At 39.4% G+C, this 19144-nt stretch overlaps 1 protein-coding gene across 9 annotated transcripts in view; it reads left to right on the forward strand.

The window, feature by feature from the left end:
* The window catches only part of RAI14 (retinoic acid induced 14), a 106479-nt gene that overhangs the window by 18573 nt on the left and 68762 nt on the right, over positions 1-19144 (forward strand). For 7 of the 9 annotated variants that reach the window (XM_048931979.1, XM_048931980.1, XM_048931977.1 and 4 more), the window contains one exon: positions 2240-2339. In XM_048931979.1, coding sequence (XP_048787936.1) covers positions 2304-2339 — 36 coding nt within the window. In that variant the 5' untranslated portion in view covers positions 2240-2303. Of the gene's footprint in view, positions 1-716; positions 805-2239; positions 2340-19144 lie in introns of all 9 variants that reach the window. The other 2 variants (XM_048931978.1, XM_048931981.1) reach the window with 1 other exon arrangement.

A 19144-nucleotide genomic window follows, 5' to 3' on the forward strand; every position in this document is an offset into this window, starting at 1 on the left:
TTAGACAAAATGCTGCTATTTAATTTTCCTTATTCTCATACCTTGAGATGAAAAGCAAGAGCTCACAGTAATACCCTTTCATATACATGGAAGCAGTTAGGAATCTAATGGTACTTTAGAATGATTATTTAATTAGACTCAGAGTCATATAATTAGAGTTAATAATGTTTTAACAGCCTACAGAATTACTCCATCAAAATTACCTGTTGAGGTCTGTGTTCTGTGGGAAACCTATTTGTGTATATGTAGCACGTGGGATTTTTTGTTTGGTAGTTTCTTGTTGTTGTTTTTTTTTTTTTAGGAAATGTGCTTGTGTGTGTCTTAAATGGCTGTCAATTAAATACGAGGTTGAGCTAAATTACATGTTTACTTAGTGTTAATTCTTCTTCCTGAATGGTTCTCAGTGCTGTGCTTTGTGGAAGTGTTTTCATGTACTTTACCAAGAGTGAACAATGAAGTTTCATTTTAAAACCTCTCATAGTTAAGGGAGCATGTAGAATGTAGCAGCATGTTTTCATAACAGTAAGGGACTTTCTCTTATGAAATAACTGGAATTCAGTTTCCTTATCAAACTGTAATTAAAGGTATCTGAAGAAGGATGCAAAACACCAGTGACCCACCATGACCTATTAGAATTTGTGTTGTAGTCCTCTTTTTTAGTTATTTATCAGTTAGACTCATAATACTTTTCTCTTTTTTTCTTTTTTTTCTCGAAGGTGGAGGGAGGAAGTTTGTACAGCTGAACACCCTTTACTTTAAACTCTTCCTTCATCAGAATTTCTGTACAGCTGCTAACCTTTGTAGGTGAGATACACAGATTGGCTCTTCCAGTGAGCATACCGTGAAACTATGAAGCCGGGACATTTTTTGTATAGATGTCCTTTTCTTGTCCTTAAGTATGTTTCTCTTCCATAGAGTTTTTCTACTGTGGTCTAGGAATAAACACATTGCCCTGCTACTTTGTGTCTCTCACTGTTCACATTTACCTTGGATTGTTACATATTACAGTTTCCCAGGAGCTGGGGAAGTTCAGGATAGACATTAGGTTCTTCTCCAAGAGGGTGGTCAGGTGCTGGATTGGGCTGCCTGGGGCAGTGGTTGAATCACTGTACCTGGCAGTGTTCGTAGAACATTTAGATGTGGTACTAAGTGTCATTGTTTAGTGGGACGCACTGTGGTAGGTGCGTTAGTCAGTAGTTGGACTGAATGATCTTGGAGGTCTTTTCCAACCTTGGTTATTCTGTGATTCCTTAGGAAAATTTGCTCTAGTATAGATTCCTTGCTTCCCTATAAAATCTTGCGGCTTATCTGTAATAATGTTGGTTTTATGTGTTTGCATAACTGCTGCTTTTTTTCATTTGAAAGGGATAGAGGAAAAACTTGGCTTGTTTGTGAAAGTGCATCCTCAAATTGAAAACAGTTGTGATTTCTCAAATGCAAAATTGCACAGAATTTCAGAATTGTAGGAGTTGGGAGGGACCTCAGGATATCATCTAGTCCAGCCCCTGCTAAAGCAGGCCTTGTAGAGTACACTGCACAGAAGAGCATCTAGGTAGGTTTTGAATATCTTCAGAAAAGAAGGCTCTGCAGCCTGTCTGGATGTCTGTTCTCTGGATTCCTCATGGTGAAGAAGTTTTTCTTGCATGCACACAGGGTTTATTACAGGAGGAGCATAAAAGTATTCTTCCGGTGATTAATCCTCTTCTTGCTTAGATGGTTCCATCTGTTATATTGTGTTGAGCTGTACTAGGATGTGTGATGCATGGTTTGCATGTTAGTTTTGAATTAGTGGTTAAATGTGTACACATAGTACTTCTACCTATTACAGTATAGTTGTAGGATAGTGAAACTTCAGTGGAATGACTCAACATCCATCTTTCTGCTTTTACCATTTTACAAATGGCTGCCTAGATGTTAATATTAAAATAGACTGTGAGCAGAGAGGTGCTACGTGTACGAACATGTCAGATCTGCTTGTAGCAAGAGGTAGCTAGTATTATGTGACACACATTTGAGTTTTTGCTGAAGGCTCCTCCTGTTTTTCTGTGGTCATATTTAGGCTTGCTTTTAAGTTTGGAAATACAAAACATGTCTCTTAGCCGGTTGTTAATCTTTGTTAGAGCTTGAGGGCTAAGCCCTTGAAGGGTAATATATGTGTGTAAATTCAGATTTGTCTGCCTGTGAGCTGAATGATATCAAGTTGGAATCTTCTTCTTTTTTTTTTTTTTTTCCCCCTTAGATATTGAAGAAGAAAAAAAACAAAACAAACTTCTCAAAGGTTTCGAAGACTGAATGTAACCAGGATGAAGAGCTTAAAAGCAAAGTTCAGGAAGAGTGACGTAAGTATTTCTACTGAGTTTGATTGCTGGTTTCCATGCTGGAAACAAGTTCTTCACTCCCACCTTGATAAGGTTGCAAGTTAATGAATTACAGAGAGGAGCAACTTTTTCCAAGCACAAAGGCATGAGCTGAGTATTGTACATATTAGGCTGTTCTGAAATACAGCTCTATGTTGTGTAAAGTATTTCACTACCTTATTTCCTTCTTAGAATAACCAAATCAAGCATATATGCATGGGGCCTGCAAAATTTCTCTTAGATTGTACTCATGTGCAGATTGGAACTTTTCCCAGGTGCAGGATTAAGCCTAGTTATAAGGACTTTACTGCCCAATTGTACTTCAGTCTAAGTATAAAACCATTCTTATCAGTTTGATGTTTGAGCATGTAACAAAAGGTCTCCTTATCCTGTGGCAGGTTTTTTTTTTGTCAGCAAGAGTACAAGAATCAGCTGTGCAATTAGGGCAAGATGGGGTTTATCAATCCCAATGTGACAGGAAGAGTGGATGCAAGACTTGATCAGTGAGGACAGCAGAAATAAATGTGAAACAGTAGTGGGCACATCACATGTTGCATATTGTTAAATGATAGTATCAGTAGTGACCCAAGCTTGAAGTTGAACCGTGTGATCCTTTGGGTCAGTGAGACTGCTATTGTCCAGTTCTGTCCTTGTCTTCCTACTGCTACTCTTTCCAACACCTTGCTGTATACTCAGGTTGATGCTCATGTAACAGTGCAGTGTGCAGTCAATGAAATAAATGATTTTCAAGATCTTACATAGAATTTGTAACAAATATTCGTGAAGAATGTGATGTTTTATCTTTCAGAGCAGCAGATAAGTTGTGGAAGGAAAGGATGGTTTTTTGTTTTTTTGTTTTTTTGTTTTTTTTTCCTCCCCATATTACCACAGAATTCTAGAGCAGCTGTGTACGGCAATGATTCATAAGGTTGAAAAGTGGAGCTTTAGAGAGATTGGTATTTAGGAAAATCACCACACACTGCAGTCAGGAGCAGTCCAAGCTGTTCTTTGGTGCGAAGGTGGTCTTGTAGTGCTCTGTTCTAGTGATCTCTCTGTTCTAGTGATCCCAGCTTGTAATGCCCTTCAGTAGCTATGAAGAAGAAACAGGTGCTGTTGCAGTGTGATATGTAGATATGATTACCACTTACCAAGTCACTGAGCTGCAAGTTAGTATTTGTTGCTGGCTGCTGTTGTACTGGCATCCTAATTGTAGCACTGTTGGATAATCTAGTCCTTCAGATAAGCAAGAGTTCTTCCTAAAAGGACCAACTTTGTAGCCAAGCTTAATATGTCAACTAATCTTTGGGAGCAGGGCAAAACACTTAACTTTCAGGCACCTTTTACCTCTGCTGGTGACCAAGCCAACTCAGATGATGGTGCAGCATCTTGTGCTGCTTTGCAGCAAATGAACATGTCATGAGTCTTTGGTATCTCGTATAACTGAATATGCCTTTCAGTCTACAGTCGATTATTTGGTGGTCAGAGGTTGTTGCCATTGTGATGAGTAGCAGCAATCAGTGTTTCAGTTCACCTAACAGTAGTTACAACTTCCTTCAAGCATCTGCTTGAGTAATGAGAGCAGTCCCTTTGCTAATGTAGGGACATACTTGGTATTATGGAAATTAGGTGTGCCTATGTGTTAGGATGACTTCATTCACACTTTTATGCTGGTTGGCTGCACTGCTGCTCTAAAGCAAAGGCTAAGTGACATGCATATTATGCAACTAGGTCTTGCTGTAGCTGGTCTACCCACTGTTATTCAACTGTTTCTCTTACTCCTTACTCACCTGGCCTTGTCTCCTTAATCTCCACCTTTTCCCCCAACACCAGGGGAGGTCTCAAAGTAATTGCTGTTTTGGTACTACTTCTCTCTACCATCGTGAGACAAAGTTGCAAAGTTGACCACAAAAGATTTTTCAGATACCTAATGGTTAGATAGGTAGCTCTAAGAGCACAGCAGTATAAACTCAAGAGGGTCTGATTTTCTCTGTGTTGAAGCCAAACCTTAAGGGCATAATTCAAAGCAGTCAATTGGGGCTGTTGTGTGTTTTGTGCATGATAACCAAGGAAAATTATCCTTCTTTTTATTTCCATATGCTTCTCATAGTTATAATTAAGGAAGAGGAGGAGGTAGTTTTAATAGGAATTATTCTTATTTGTATCTCAATTTATAAAATGTGATAAATGCTTTCAGGATAAGAGGAAAGTCAGCAGGGATAGAGGGGCTCTTTCTCATTCTGGAAGAAGTCTTTAATGTCTTATTAGTTAGAACTGGAAATGTCTTGGCAGAGGGAATGGTACCTTTCCTTTTAGCCTTGCTTGTTTGCATTAAATAAATAGGAAGAAGGGGAGGAGTAGGAATAAGTCTTCAAGGTATGTGTGGGAGACAGGGGTTAGTCAAACAATTCTCCAGCTGATAACATAAAACTGTATTCTAAAATGAAGACTGAGTAGGCAAATTCAGTGATGCATTAAAATTCTCTAGGCTGTTTTGAAGTGAGTGAATTGAAAATGGGCATACCTGCTGGTATTCATGCATGTATTAGCTGTCTCCCTGCTGCAGAGCTTTGTTGTGTGCTGTGTCTACACCATTCTTGAAGCTTTAGAAGAGCCAGCCCTGCTCCCTCTTCTATTGTCTCTGCCTATCTGGTTTTAAGGATACCTGACTCTCAATGAGAGACTCAGTAAGTCAGTTCAGGATCATAAAGTGATGGAAAATTACTTTGTGGAGTTGGTTTTAGCTGATCTAGCTGTTTAACTCCCTGTTGTGTCTCACTGTAGGCCAGCCTTGAGAGGAATGGTGAAATTGGGGAGGAGCAGCAGTACTTTTCTTTCTGCAGCTGTTTTCATGGCTTAGCTGTGTTGTCAGATCACACCTTCAGATTTCTGGCATATAAAGCTCTGGGCTGGGCATGCTAGCAGTGGAGTTACAGAAACATGCAAATATATAGTGCTGGAAATTCTGAAATTTATCAAAATTGGTATAGTTGACGTCTGAAGGAGGGGAGCAAGGCTAATCTTCTGGCTTTGCGATTCATGTTTTTGCTACTCAGCTTCCCTGTACCTTACCTGATTTGCTATCTCTGTGTGTGTAGGCAGCTCTGTTAACCAGGGAGACTTTTCTTTCCTTGACACATTTAGCTGCAGTAAAATCCTTCCTAGGGATGACTGTTGCCATGTGAATATGTGTATTTGAAGTGGAGCAGTGAGATAAATCTCTGTGCTCTATCATAAATGAATTTTTTGAAGTATGATATATCATTACAGAAGAATGTATGTAGTCTTAAAATCTGAACAGGATGCCTAATTGGAGTAAATACTGAGACTAGAAAGTAAGTAGTGAATACTTGAAATATCTGTAGACAAAATGATAGAAATTGCGCTTGCATCTTGATGAAGAATAAGGCTATTTTTCTGTCCAAGGACCTATATTTTTTCCTCTGTTTCTTCACTTGTTTGCTCCTGATTGTCAAACTAAAATCTACTGTTGGTAGCATCTAAAAGCAGACTGAATTGTTGCAAGACACCTCTTACATGTAACACTTAGAAAAAGTGGTGTGATATGAGCAGGAGCTATCACTTGAGAACTTTCATTTATTTACAGACTATCAGTAGAATTTTGTCTGGAGGAGTAGGCTGTCTGTAGGAATATCACACATTGGAGAATACTTGTCTCTAAGGATTAAGACTGAAGTTCTTCAGTGTTTCTGCTCAGAGAAGTAGAATGTGAAATAATCCAATTAAATCTAGTGCTACCCATCTGATTGGTCCTCATAATTGTATTTAACATTTGTGATTTTAACATCTTAAGTAATAATAGTTTGTGGCCTGACTTCAAAAACAACTAGAATCTGCAAAAGGCAGATGAGGGTCAAGTAGATTTTCAAATGTACAAACATATCAAACCTGTCTAAACATGTTTTGTCTGTTTCTTAAATATGACAAGATGCTCATCTACATTTTTAGACACTTAAATACATTTAAGTATCTACTTTGACACTAAGATATTGAGGAACCTAAGTGATTTCCTTAAGTGATTTATTCTTAACTGTGTTCATAAGCCCTCAAGAAAAAAAAAGTGTGAAATTTGATTAGGGCTGGATTGATTTCACTCCTAACCTATATACATAGGAAAACAACTGAAAAGTTTTAGGACCGTATTCTGGGAATACTGAAGACCATCAGGAAATGATTTCTTTCAATTTGACAGCTGACTAATTTTCTACTTATTGCTAGGCTGTTGACTGAGCAAGAGGAAAATTAGAATTGGTATATATTTCTGAATGCTTTTAATAGTGAAAAATTAAATCATCAGAATTTCTTGAAATTTTAAAATTTGACCGTGAGATTGAGCAGAAAAATTAGCTATTGTCAGAAGCAGAGGCAAGAGAGGCTGGGATTTCCCAGTGCTAATTGCCAGCTCAAACTTCTGGCATTTCCCGAAATGCCTATTTGTTGTGCTATCTAGTGTTGGGAGGAAAAGTTTTCTTACGGAAATTTCTTCTTTTTGACCTCTAGTGTAGTGATTTTTCCATAAATCTCAAAATAATGACACAGTTAGGTGCATTGCTGTGTAAAATCTCCCAGTCTTAATCTAGAGGTTATGCTAATTAAGGCTTGGCACTTTTTTAATGCTTAATGTTTTAACTAGTAGATTCCTATTCAACAATTTTTGAGGTATAAAATGCTTTCTGGGGGTCTGGAACTGAAAGATTACAGTAATACATTCCACTGAAATCATTGTGTTCCCATGTGCTCTGGAGTGAGTGTGTGGGAGAACAAAATTTGGGTGGGGAAACTTTAAATGAGATTCTGCTCTATTATTTTTAAACAGTTCTTACATTCTTTTACCCTCTGAGCACTACAAGTATCCTAAAAAGGAAGATGAGATTGTTGAGAACTGCAGTATCCACCCTGTGAACATGTGCTACCTCCAGTTGAGGTAATTGTGACTTTAAAAAAAAAAAAAAAAAAAAAAAAAAGAAGGCATACAGAATTCTCTCTGACTAGAAAATGGAATAGTAGTCCTTTCTGATCATTCTTCCCAGCTGTTTAGAAAATAAACTGCTGAGACTTGCTTTTGCAAGTGTAGAGCCTTGTATCTGAGCAAGAACAACCCCAGGTAAGAGTATAGCTTGGGATCTGACCTGTTGGAGAGCTGCATGGAGGAAAGGGACTTGGGGGTCCCAGTAGACAGGAGGCTGACCACAAGCCAGCACTGTGCCCTCCTTGCCAAGAAGGCCACTGGCATCCTGGGGTGTATTAGAAGGGGAGTAGTTAGTACATCAACAGAGGTTCTCCTCCCCCTCTACTCTGCCTTGGTGAGACTGCATCCGGAATACTGTATTGAGTTCTGGGCCTCTCAGTTCAAGTTCAAGAAGAAAAAGGATTGTTTGAGAGAGTCCAGTGCAGAGCTACAAAGATGATTAAGGGAGTTGAGCATCTTCCTTATGAGGAGGGGCTGAGGGACCTGGGTCTCTTTAGCTTGGAGAGGAAGACACTAAGGGGTCATCGCATTAACGTTTATAAATACGTAAAGATTGAGTGTCAGGAGGATGGAACCAGACTCTTCTCAGTGACATCCAATGGTAGAGCAAGGGACAAGCTGGAGGTTCCACATCAATATGAGAAAAAACTTCTTCCATAGTAAGGTAACAGCACCAGAACAGGTTGCCCAGGGAGGTTGTGGGGTCTCCTTCTCTGGAGACACTCAAAACCTGTGTGACCTGATCTAGTTGTTCTGGCTCTGGCAGGGGGATTGAACGACATGATCTTTCGAGGTCCCTTCCAATCCCTGACATTTTGTATTCTGTGATTTGTCTAGGTGTCCTGGGAGTCCACTATACAGTATGTAGGTTGAGCCTTAATTTGGGGGTTGTATAGGAAATTCTCAACCACCTCCTCTTGGAAAGATAAGTTTTATCCTTCTGTCTCTCTTGTAGTGACTCCTGCTTTTGTGTTCCTCTGTGTGGAGTTAACAGCTCAACCCTCCACCACATTTTCAGCTTGGGAACTGTTTGTCTTCATGTCTTCTGTTCTGGACAGCATACAGTTCTGCTCTAGAGAGCCTGCTCTCCCAAAGAAAGCTTGAGTGTTTGTGCAGAAAAGAATTCAAATGCACTTGAGTCCTTCTGTATACAAAGTAAAACATGCTCTCTGTTGCAGTAGGCTCAATATGAACATCTTACCATCATGTAGTGTCTTTTGACTGGGACAGAAAGAAAAGGGAATAGGTCAAGTGAGAGCTGTATTGTGTGTTAGAAATTATGGTAGAACATGATTTGGAGTTGGCTAGCTTTGAATAAACAGTTATTCCGGATTACAGTCTGGAGTGTAGTAGAAAATGTTTTAGTTGGGTTCCCAGATGAGCGTTTTCAGTCCATAGCAAAATGTCTCATCAGTTACAAATTCATAATTGCTTTGGTTCTGTTCCTTTTTCTGTTAAGTATTCATTGTTCACTCAGGTTGGGCTGATCATGTACAGTTGCAATCCTGATCACCTAGCCTCATGATGTTTTTGTATGGCAAATACCACTGATAAATCCACTTTAGCTCTGGGGGTAAAGGAGTGTCAGATCAAATCTGCAGGACTGGCGTCACCCATCTGCTTCTCATTTCTCTGTCCTGTTGGTACTGCATCATGCTCATCTGCGCTCTGCTTTCCACAACTGTGTTATGTATCATAATCTCTTCTGAAGTAAATGACATACATTTTCTTCACTGCTTTCCTTTTGACTTTCACCTCCACCCATGCTTGTGCCCCAGTGTTGTGGAAAAAAAATCTCCCATTATTTTTGGCCCTGGAGTCATAGCAGCACTTAGTGACATGGTGCTAGTGATTCTCCTTTAAAAATAGCAAGGGCAAAGTGTCTCCTTTCCCAGGCTACGTCTGGATCTACTGAGTCTACCTGGATCTCTCAATTTCATTTCAGGTTTCTCCCTCCTTCTCTCTCTCCTGTTTAGAGCTGGAGCAAGGGATAGAGGCTTTGAGAAAAGAAATGTTGATTGGTCTCCAATACTGATCTGCCCTGCTCATCTGGGCAGTGCATGGCCAGCTAAATGCTTTGCAGCTGTGTTCTGCTCATTTCAGGATGACTGGAATAGCCATTAAAAAGAGCATGTATAAAACCTTTGTGGAAATGAAGTGAAAAATTCCCATTAAAAAAAAAAAAAAAAAAAAAAAAAGGTTTCAATGGAGTAGCAATGTGCAACATTGTGTTAGAATGTGAAACTAGCCAGTTTAATTGACATTTCATTATGAACTCAAGTACCCAAACTGAGCACCATGAAGTGAGGGTGGTTAAGAAGAAGAAAGGCAAATTGTCTTTTTAAAATGTTTTTAATTTATTGCAGCAAGGAATTTTTGCTGTGTAGAGACATGTCTTTTGTGTCACTTTAAAAAGAGCACAAAAGTTCAAAGGCTTCAGCTTGGAGGAGTTGCAAAAAAGCAATTGTTCTTTTTTTTTATTATTATTTCATTTGTTTATTTTACACAACATTGAAGTATTAAGTAAAATAAAAATAGGAATTAGCTGTCTCTATGTTCTACTGAGGTAAACTACATATATACTCTTCTTTTTTGTCATTACTTGTACCTAGTCTGATTTAACAACAAAAAATCTGCCCAGCTTTCAGTTAAAACACGTGTAAAACGATTTAATGAGTGGTCTAGTCTTCATGTCTAAGTGTTGTCTCGTGTCTTACTATGAATAAAAACATCTGTTGTGAGTAGGCACTGCAGGATTAACTAAAAGCTAAACTTCCCATACATCCTACTCTACTGAAGACTTTTGAGCCTTTTCATCCCATGCTGATATTTTAAGAGCATACAACAAATATTATAATTTTCATCAAACCAAAGTAGGTGTACTGTTAACTTTTGTTATCACAGCTTTCAAGCCCTGTTCTTCAAAATGTTGTTCTCTTTGCTTGTTGTCAAATACTAAGCTGAGTCCACCATTAGCTGCATGTTAAGCCCATTTCTGTTTCCTTTCTTGACAAGGTTTTGCATCTCAAGTTTCAAGCCATGCCTATCATAAACATGCATGAAGCTTAAGTGTAGAGGAGAGTGAGGGCATTAATGGCCATTCTTCCCAGGAAATAACATGTGATCAAGGACAGTTGGGCCTTTTTTTTGTTTCAAGGTTTAGATACTTCGAACAGCTGTGAGGAGGAGTTTTCTGTGGTCTGAAAGCAAATTTATTATGTGTGGTGAGGTTGATGGCTGATGTTTGTGCTTCACTTTGTTAGCTGAGGTGATTTAAAAACTTCAGAGCTATGCAGAGAGAGACACAAAGCTGGGGTGAAAGTAAGGCTTGTGGAAAGTTGTATTTTTGGTAGTGAGAAAATGCTCTGATATGACAGCACTTGTCTTATTGTTATGACAGTATATGTATACTATAACTCAGTGGTGAAAGTGTGTTATGAACAGCTACTTAAGTTTTGTAACCAGATGACCTTTCTTAATGAGCTTTTAAAGTACTACAGACTCTTGAATATTTCACTTAATTATGAATTGATGCAGAGCTAATAATTTACGGCCATTCATAGTTGGGTGTAATTTGCTTACGTAAATACTCAAAACCTGTCCTGGCAAGATTTCAAGCAACTGGCTCAATTGGCCCTCTATGAGCAGGGACGGCTGTCTTCCAAACTTGGCCATTTTCACAGAATCACAGAATCACCAAGGTTGGGAAAGACCTAAAAGATCATCCAGTCCAACCACCCACCCATCACCAATAGTTCTCACTAGACCATGTCCCTCAACACAACATCCAAACGTTCCTTGAGCACATCCAAAGTCAGTGACTGCACCACCTCCCTGAGCAGCCCATTCCACTACCTAACCACTCATTCAAACAAGTAGTATTTCCAGCCTAAATCTCCCAGGGTGCAGCTTGAAGCCATTCCCTCCAGTCCTATCACCAGTTACATGAGAGAAGAGCCCAACCCCCAGCTCACTACAACCTCCCTTCAGGTAGTTATGGAGAGCAGTGAGGTCTCCCCTGAGCCTCCTCTTCTCCAGGCTGAACAATCCCAGCTCCTTCAGCCGCTCCTCATAAGCCCTGTGCTCCAGACCCCTCACCAGCTTTGTTGCCCTCCTTTGAACCCACTCCAGGGCCTCAATGTCTTTCTTGCAGTGAAGGGCCCAAAACTGGACACAGTACTGGAGATGCTGAGTAAAGGGGGACAATCACTTCCCTGTTCCTGCTGGCAACACCGTTCCTGATGCAGGCCAGGATGCCCTTGGCCTTCTTGGCCACCTGGGCACACTGCTGGCTCCTGTTCAGCCGAGCATCAATCGATAGCCCCAGCTTTCCAGCCGCTCTGCCCCAAGCCTGCAGTGTTGCCTGGGGTTGTTGTGGCCAAAGTGCAGGACCTGGCATTTGGCCTTGCTGAACCTCATTCCACTGGCTTCAGCCCAGCTCTCCCACCTGTCCAGATCCCTCTGTAGGACCTCGCTACCCCCAGGCCGATTGATACTTCCTGCAACTTGGTATCATCCGCACACTTACTGAGGGCGCACTCAGTGCCCTCATCCAGGTCATCAATAAAGGTGTTGAAGAGGACTGACCCCTAGGGAATGCCATCGGTGATCAGTTGCTGGCTGGATTTAACTCCATTCACCACTCTCTGGGCCTGGCCCTCCAGCCAGTATTTTGTGATTCTTTGTGAAGATTAGTGTCTAAAAACAACGTATTGGAAGCTTGCAATGCTCATAAAAGATACAAAGAGTAATCTTAAAAGAGGTGCTTTATTCTAAATTGTTCTCAGATGCCTTAAAAAGAAACTTGAGGATTAGCCCAAGGATGTCCAACCGGATTAGCCCAAGGATGTCCAACCTATGGGCTGCAGGCTGCATGCGGCCCAGATCTGCTTGCAGTGCAGCCCATCTGCTGCCCTGCACCACCACAGTGGCAGCTCTTCCCTGGGTGTGTCCCTATTGCTCAGCAGTAACCAACTGTCAGTTTGTGATCAGTGCTGACTGGGCTGGAACCAGGGCATGAGGAGGGTGCAACTCAGTGCTGATTCTGCCTCTCGTGGCAGTTGCACACACTCAGTTGCATCATGTCTATTAATTATATTAATAGATATTAAACATGACGTGTCCTTGAGGTGCTTGTTGAAAAGAACACAGTGATTGCAGATGCTAGTATTTCACCTTGCTTTATGGCATTTCAGTAGAAAACAAAATCTGGGAAAAGAAAGATCTTGGGTTAAGGAAGAGAATTCAAGGAAAAATAGACAGGTGAGTACTTATTTGGTAAGACAAATAATGTGGCACCATGCTTAATTTGTAAGGAAACTGAGTCAGTCTTCAAAGATTACAATGTGAAAAGACATTATCTACAGAAACATGCTGCTAAATTTGATGTGGATTGAGGACTGCTTCACAAACATAAAATAGTGGAGCTGAAAAATTTGTCTACCATCTCAACAGAATCCTAGAAAAAAAAAAGTTAAAACTCAAACACTCTATCACAAAAGCTAGTTATGCCATAGCAAATCTCATTGTTAAAAAATTGGGACTATTTACATGGCTCAACTTGCCATTTTCATTAGGCGTACTGATGATAAATATAATATCACTGAAGAAATGACTGTTTTGGTGCTACTGAAAAACAGAAGTAAATCTCCTGAAGCAGCATGTATGAAGCAGTAAAAATTACATTAAAGCAATTTTTTTTAACATTTGTCAAGATTTCTGGTGTAGCTACTGATGGTGTCCTAGCAATTGTTGGTAAGAGAGAGGGACCTAAAAATTAATAGAGGTCAAAGTAATTGCCACTGGCAACTCACTTTTGGTGAAATATCACTGTATCATATGTCAAGAAGGTTTCTATGTGAAAGTCTTAAAAATGAATAATGTCATGCAAATTGTCATTAAAACTGTGAATTTCACAAAGTCCAAGGAACTGAATAATAGAATCACCGAGGTTAGAAGAGACCTACGAGATCATCCAGTCCAACTGTCTACTAGTTCCAGTGTTAAAAGTGTGGATGCTGGTCGTGAGGACATAATTTACTTTTCTAAAGGAAGGTGGCTAAGTTAAGGTGAAGTGCAAAAAAGATTTTAGGATTTGTGAAATGAAATCAAGTATTTTATGTAAACAAAAGGAAAATTTGTGTCAAAACATGAAGATGGAAAATGGCTCACAGATGTAGCACTTTTAGATGGATTTGACTTTTTGATGGATATTCATTTAAATGTGTTAAAAATGTGCCTTCAAAGTGAAAATCAAGTTGTCTGTGCTATGTTTCAAACCATAATAACAGAATCACAGAATCACACAGAATCGTAGGGGTTGGAAGGGACCTCCAGAGATCATCGAGTCCAACCCCCCTGCCAAAGCAGGTTCCCTACAGCAGGTCACACAGGTCGGCATCCAGGCAGGTCTTGAACATCTCCAGAGAAGGAGACTCCACCACCTCCCTGGGCAGCCTGTTCCAGTGCTCCGTCACCTCACTGTAAAGAAGTTCTTGCGCACATTTGTGCAGAACTTCCTATGCTGCAGTTTCCGGCCGTTTCCCCTTGTCCTGTCTCCACTCACCACTGAAAACAGTCTGGCCTCGCCATTCTGCCCCCCACACCTCAGATATTTATAGACCTGGATCAGGTCCCCTCTCAGTCTTCTTTTCTCAAGGCTTTTCTTCATAGGGGAGATGCTCCAGGCCCTTCACCATCTTTGTGGCCCTCCGCTGGACTCTTTCCAAGAGATCCCTGTCTTTTTTGTACTGGGGAGCCCAGAACTGGACGCAGTACTCCAGATGAGGTCTTACCAGGGCAGAGTAGAGGGGGAGGATCACCTCCTTCGACCTGCTGGCCACGCTCTTTTTAATGCATCCCAGGATATCATTGGCCCTCTTGGCCACAAGGGCACACTGCTGGCTCATGGCCAACCTGTCGTCCACCAGGACACCCAGGTCCCTTTCCACAGGGCTCCTCTCCAGCAGCTCATCCCCCAACATTCAAAATGAAACTTAAATTATGGCAAGCTGAAGTTATGGCAAATAATTTCATGCATTTAAATATATTGGCTAGACAAACTTGTATGAACAGTGAAAAATATGCAGCCTTGCTTTCCATTCTGGTAAAGGAATTTGAGAATAGGTTTAAGAAATCTGAAAAAAATCATAAATTTCTTGGTATATTTGTGTCTTGCTTTTCAATTCACATAAACTCATTACATGCACATTTTTAAATGGAATGTATAGTGTCGCAATCAGAGTTTCAGCTCAAAGGAAAAGTGGATCGTGTCTACTTACCAGACTTTTGTAAGACCTATCTCAGCAGAAGAAAAGTATTCCTCACTTCATGATCACACCTTATTCATGTCATTGCTTTTGGACAGTGTGTACATTTGTGAGTGACTGTTTTCAAGAATGAATCAGAGGAAGAGTAATAATTCGTCAAAAATTTCAGATGATTACCATGAGAGGTCATTGACAACTGCAACTACTTCCACCCAACCAGACACTGATCTGTTAGTTTCACAAAAACAAGGTCAAATACCCCACTAGTTTCATGTTTTTGTTGCTGTATAAGTTTTAATAAAACATATATTAAAAATATTATTTTTAACTTATTTACATTAATTGAATTATATATTCTACATACGGCCAAGACAGTTTCTCTTCTCTCAAGCCAAAAGGTTGGACACCTGGCTAGCCTCAGACAACGCTATGGTGTCTTTGTCCTCTTGTTAGCAGTATAGCTGCTTGGACTCGTGGACTTATTCCAACATAGCAATTTAAGGAGCTATTGTTTTTACTTTTATTTTTATTTTTATTTTTATTTTTACTTTTATTTTTATTTTTATTTTTATTTTTATTTTTATTTTTATTTTTATTTTTATTTCTTGATCTAGGCTGTGTAGAAGTGGCTGTGGACTTAAGCCTTTTAAAGTACTCTTGAAGATGTCTGTGATTGAATACCTTTAACTACAGCTGAAGGATATCTTTCATCTCTTTGACTCATAGCTTTTATTCACACGCTCTTCTCTAACTATATTTTACTTGTTAAATGTTTGCCTTCAAGCGTTTTGGGGTGTCAATCTCTTTCTGGCTGTTCTTGTTCAGCATCTAACACTAGTGCTATTTGATGATATTTGGATTTGGGAAGGTGACCTAACTTGTAAAACTATCTGAAACTCAAGCTAAACTCACTGCTGTACAGCCATCTGGAGAGTCTCATTCCCCAGACATGCTGCTGGTGCTTCTCTTAGATGCAGCTAAATTACAGTTAGCTGTCTAGAACACTTGTACGCTCAGATGATAACAGAAGCCAAGGTCTTTTTGTAACTTTGCAAACAATGTGGTTACTAGTGCTTATGTACATGTCTGATATACGTATTTTACTCTGCTTGCAGGTGTGTGCTTTTCTTTCATCTTTGCTTCCTTTACTGTGCGTGGTGGAAACCTCTTAGGAATCCTTTGGGAACTTGTCTGCTTATCCGTAGACTGAAATAGGGCCCTTTGAAGTCAGATGGCAGACTTCGGTCTGCTTGACTGAGCTTTGAATCAAGAACCAAAATGTTGGCTTCATGGAAGTGAATGGTGAGGCTTAAGTGAGATTTGGACTTACCTTGATTCTATCATAGACATATGTTACCTATTGAGAATACCCAGTGTGGCAAGTTATCCTTATTGACTTTGTGAGGGCTGTTTTTCTGTTGTTATTTTGCTTCTGGAGTGATTGTTTGTGATCTGACATGAATCTGTTCAATAGATACAACAGCAACCTCTTTCTGACCTTGTGCTGATGGTGTGAATCACAGATCTATAAATCATAAATTTGTCAGAAGTCTAAATGAAGTGCACCATATGAGATGTAGGTGAGATGGGGAATGGCATAAAAGCAACACTGTGAGCTTATGGAGTGATAGTCAGTGCACTGCTTGAAAGAAGTTTTACTGCATGCCCCAGAAGCAAATAGGTTGCTGTGCTTTTAAAGGAGAGAAAACTGTGTAACATACAACAAACCTTATTAGCCGCTAAGCTATATGCTAGATGAGTTACAAGAAGCTAGTGCAGTGTCAGATTCATATCTTCAATTGTTTTACCTTTATTGCTTCTTGTCAATGTGCATTTAAATGTCAGGGGAAAATTTGAAACTGAATGCAAGCAATTTAATGAGAGCAGATTCAGTTGAGGACAGTGATTTGTGAGGACATTTATAAAAACTGTTTAATTTGGAGTTTTGGTTTTAAATGCATTTGAAATATGGGTTGATCGAGTTATTTCTGTGTACTTATCAGGTGAGGAAGCTGAATTTTTTTTTAATAATTCTTCTGGTTAAGGGCATTTGAACGGTGTCATGTGCTTATGCCCTCTATTCCGGCTTGAGAAGGCTGCAAATTTCAGCTATCTAGAATGTGTTTGGTGCATTTTCTGGCACAGTAACAGCATACTCAGAGGGGATTTTTGTGAATTTCTTTTTGCCCACCCATTTATGTTCCTGTCCCACTTGGTATACCGAGTGGTACAAAGCCTGTTGCTCTTTGCTTTTGCTGGGTTTCTCACAGTGGTCACCTGAGTCAATGTGTGTCAATGACGGTTTCAAGCAGCGGTTATGCACCCTTGCAGTTATGATGGATTGATGTGGCAAACAGTACTATGTATGCCAAGAGCTAAATAGCAACACAGCTTTCCTAGACTAGATGTTGTGCAGCTGTCTTTTTGCAGCAGTGAATACTACTACTTAATGCATATGTTGTTTGCTGGTAAACTTGAAGTTGCTCAGAGTGTTTTGGTTTTGTTATTCTTAACGTAGGTTCCTTGTTTGCAAGCCAGGTCTCGCTTCAACTGGATTGCTGTGCTGGTTATTTTGCATGCTGTGCTTTCAAGAGGGTTTGTGAGGGACTCCAGCTCAGATTGTCACAGCAAAAAGTTCTTGATCGTTTGCTGTAGTTGTGCATGTCAGCTGTCTCCATTATCTCAGAAGATGGTAAGATGCTTGAAATCTGATGAAGGGTGGAATTTGTTGTGTTTGTGAGTAGAGTTGCTAGATCATTTGAGGTAGAAAGTCATTTATATAATGCTGGCTAAACTGTACCAAGGTGAATGAGATGTGGCAAATGTAAGCATTGTGTGGAGAAAATGGCTACAGTGGAGTTTTTTGCATGCCTGTTGAAGGGTGACTATCAGTTTGTGTTGTACTGAATAAGACCTTGAATCAGTGTACAGTACATTTCTTCTGATCATTTTAAAGTATGGATGGTTGCTCTATTATTACAGATAAGGTGATGACCACCAAACTCCCTCTCCCTATTTTTTTTTTTTTTTTTAAATTTGGGGGAACATGCAGCTTATCTCCAGGCTCTTGTCCTTCAGTGTCTCATTGTGTGGTTTTGGGCACACAAGCAATTGTGGTTGTTTCAGTCTACAAAATGTGTAATATCTACTTTGGATAGCTGTACTGTCTTTTTGAAGAGAAGGCATCAAGTCCAGTTTATGATTCTTCTAATGAAATAAAATGAAAGAACATTAGGTAAGTAGTCTTCGGGGAGCAGAGGGAAGCTTAGTGAGCTAATATGTAGCTGGAATGTACTTGGTGTTCACTGATGTTTTCTCTTCTGGTGGCATAAGAATGTAATCATTCTGCCATCGTGTATTTTTTCCAATCCATGCAAGGCAGTTTCTGTGTCTGGAGTATAGATTTATAATATCCTTTGGCCTTTTGGTGGGGCTTTTTTTTTTCATTTATTGTTTTTCTTTCTTTCTTTCTTTCTTTCTTTCTTTCTTCTCTTTCTTTCTTTCTTTCTTTCTTTCTTTCTTTCTTTCTTTCTTTCTTTCTTTCTTTCTTTCTTTCTTTCTTTCTTTCTTTCTTCTTTCTTTCTTTCTTTCTTTCTTTCTTTCTTTCTTTCTTTCTTTCTTTCTTTCTTTCTTTCTTTCTTTCTTTCTTTCTTTCTTTCTTTCTTTCTTTCTTTCTTTCTTTCTTTCTTTCTTTCTTTCTTTCTTTCTTTCTTTCTTTCTTTCTTTCTTTCTTTCTTTCTTTCTTTCTCTTTCTTTCTTTCTTTCTTTCTTTCTTTCTTTCTTTCTTTCTTTCTTTCTTTCTTTCTTTCTTTCTTTCTTTTTTCCAAAATATTTCCTGACATCTTTAATCAGATCAAGTCACTTTATGATTTAACCTTGAAATCTAAGATTTCACTTTCCTGCAGTGGTTACTCAGGTTGTCTCTATCTATAAGATAAGGAAAAAAATTCATGCTACCCAGAAATGATGCATAAAATATTTACCTAATGACAGATTTTTAGTTGCTCTTCTGCAGTGTTGATCTTAAATTCATTCACCTCTCCCATCTCCTGGGTAGCTCTCGTAGATTTAATGGTTGTTTTCAGTGCATCATTTTCATTTTCTTAGGTTTATATTTCTATTTTTAACAGTAATTGCTGTTGTTTTCCTGTTTTGCCAGGTTTTCGTCTTTGATCTGTAAGTTACACGTGTTGCTTTGTAGTTTCAGTTTTATAAATGTGGAATTGTCAGTTCTCTGTACATGCAGCAAACACAGCTATAAAATTTCATTATTTGACATAAGCAGTGAAAACAAACCAAATTTACTTGTGCATGTATTGAAGGCAGCTGTAAAATACAGTGCAGCCTCCTCTAGAGGAGGTGAATGGGGGCTGTAAGTGTTACTGTCAGGACTCACTTAAGCTCCTAGGCAAACAGCGTGTGGACCCAAGCTAGTGTAGTAAAGGAAGGAAAGATTAGAACAACTCAACCCCTCATTTTTCATGTGGGTTTATGTGTAGGTACCTGTTATTCCACTTTTACATATTTAAGCT

This window comes from Lagopus muta, chromosome Z (assembly GCF_023343835.1).
Source record: "Lagopus muta isolate bLagMut1 chromosome Z, bLagMut1 primary, whole genome shotgun sequence".
Lineage (NCBI taxonomy): Eukaryota > Metazoa > Chordata > Aves > Galliformes > Phasianidae > Lagopus > Lagopus muta.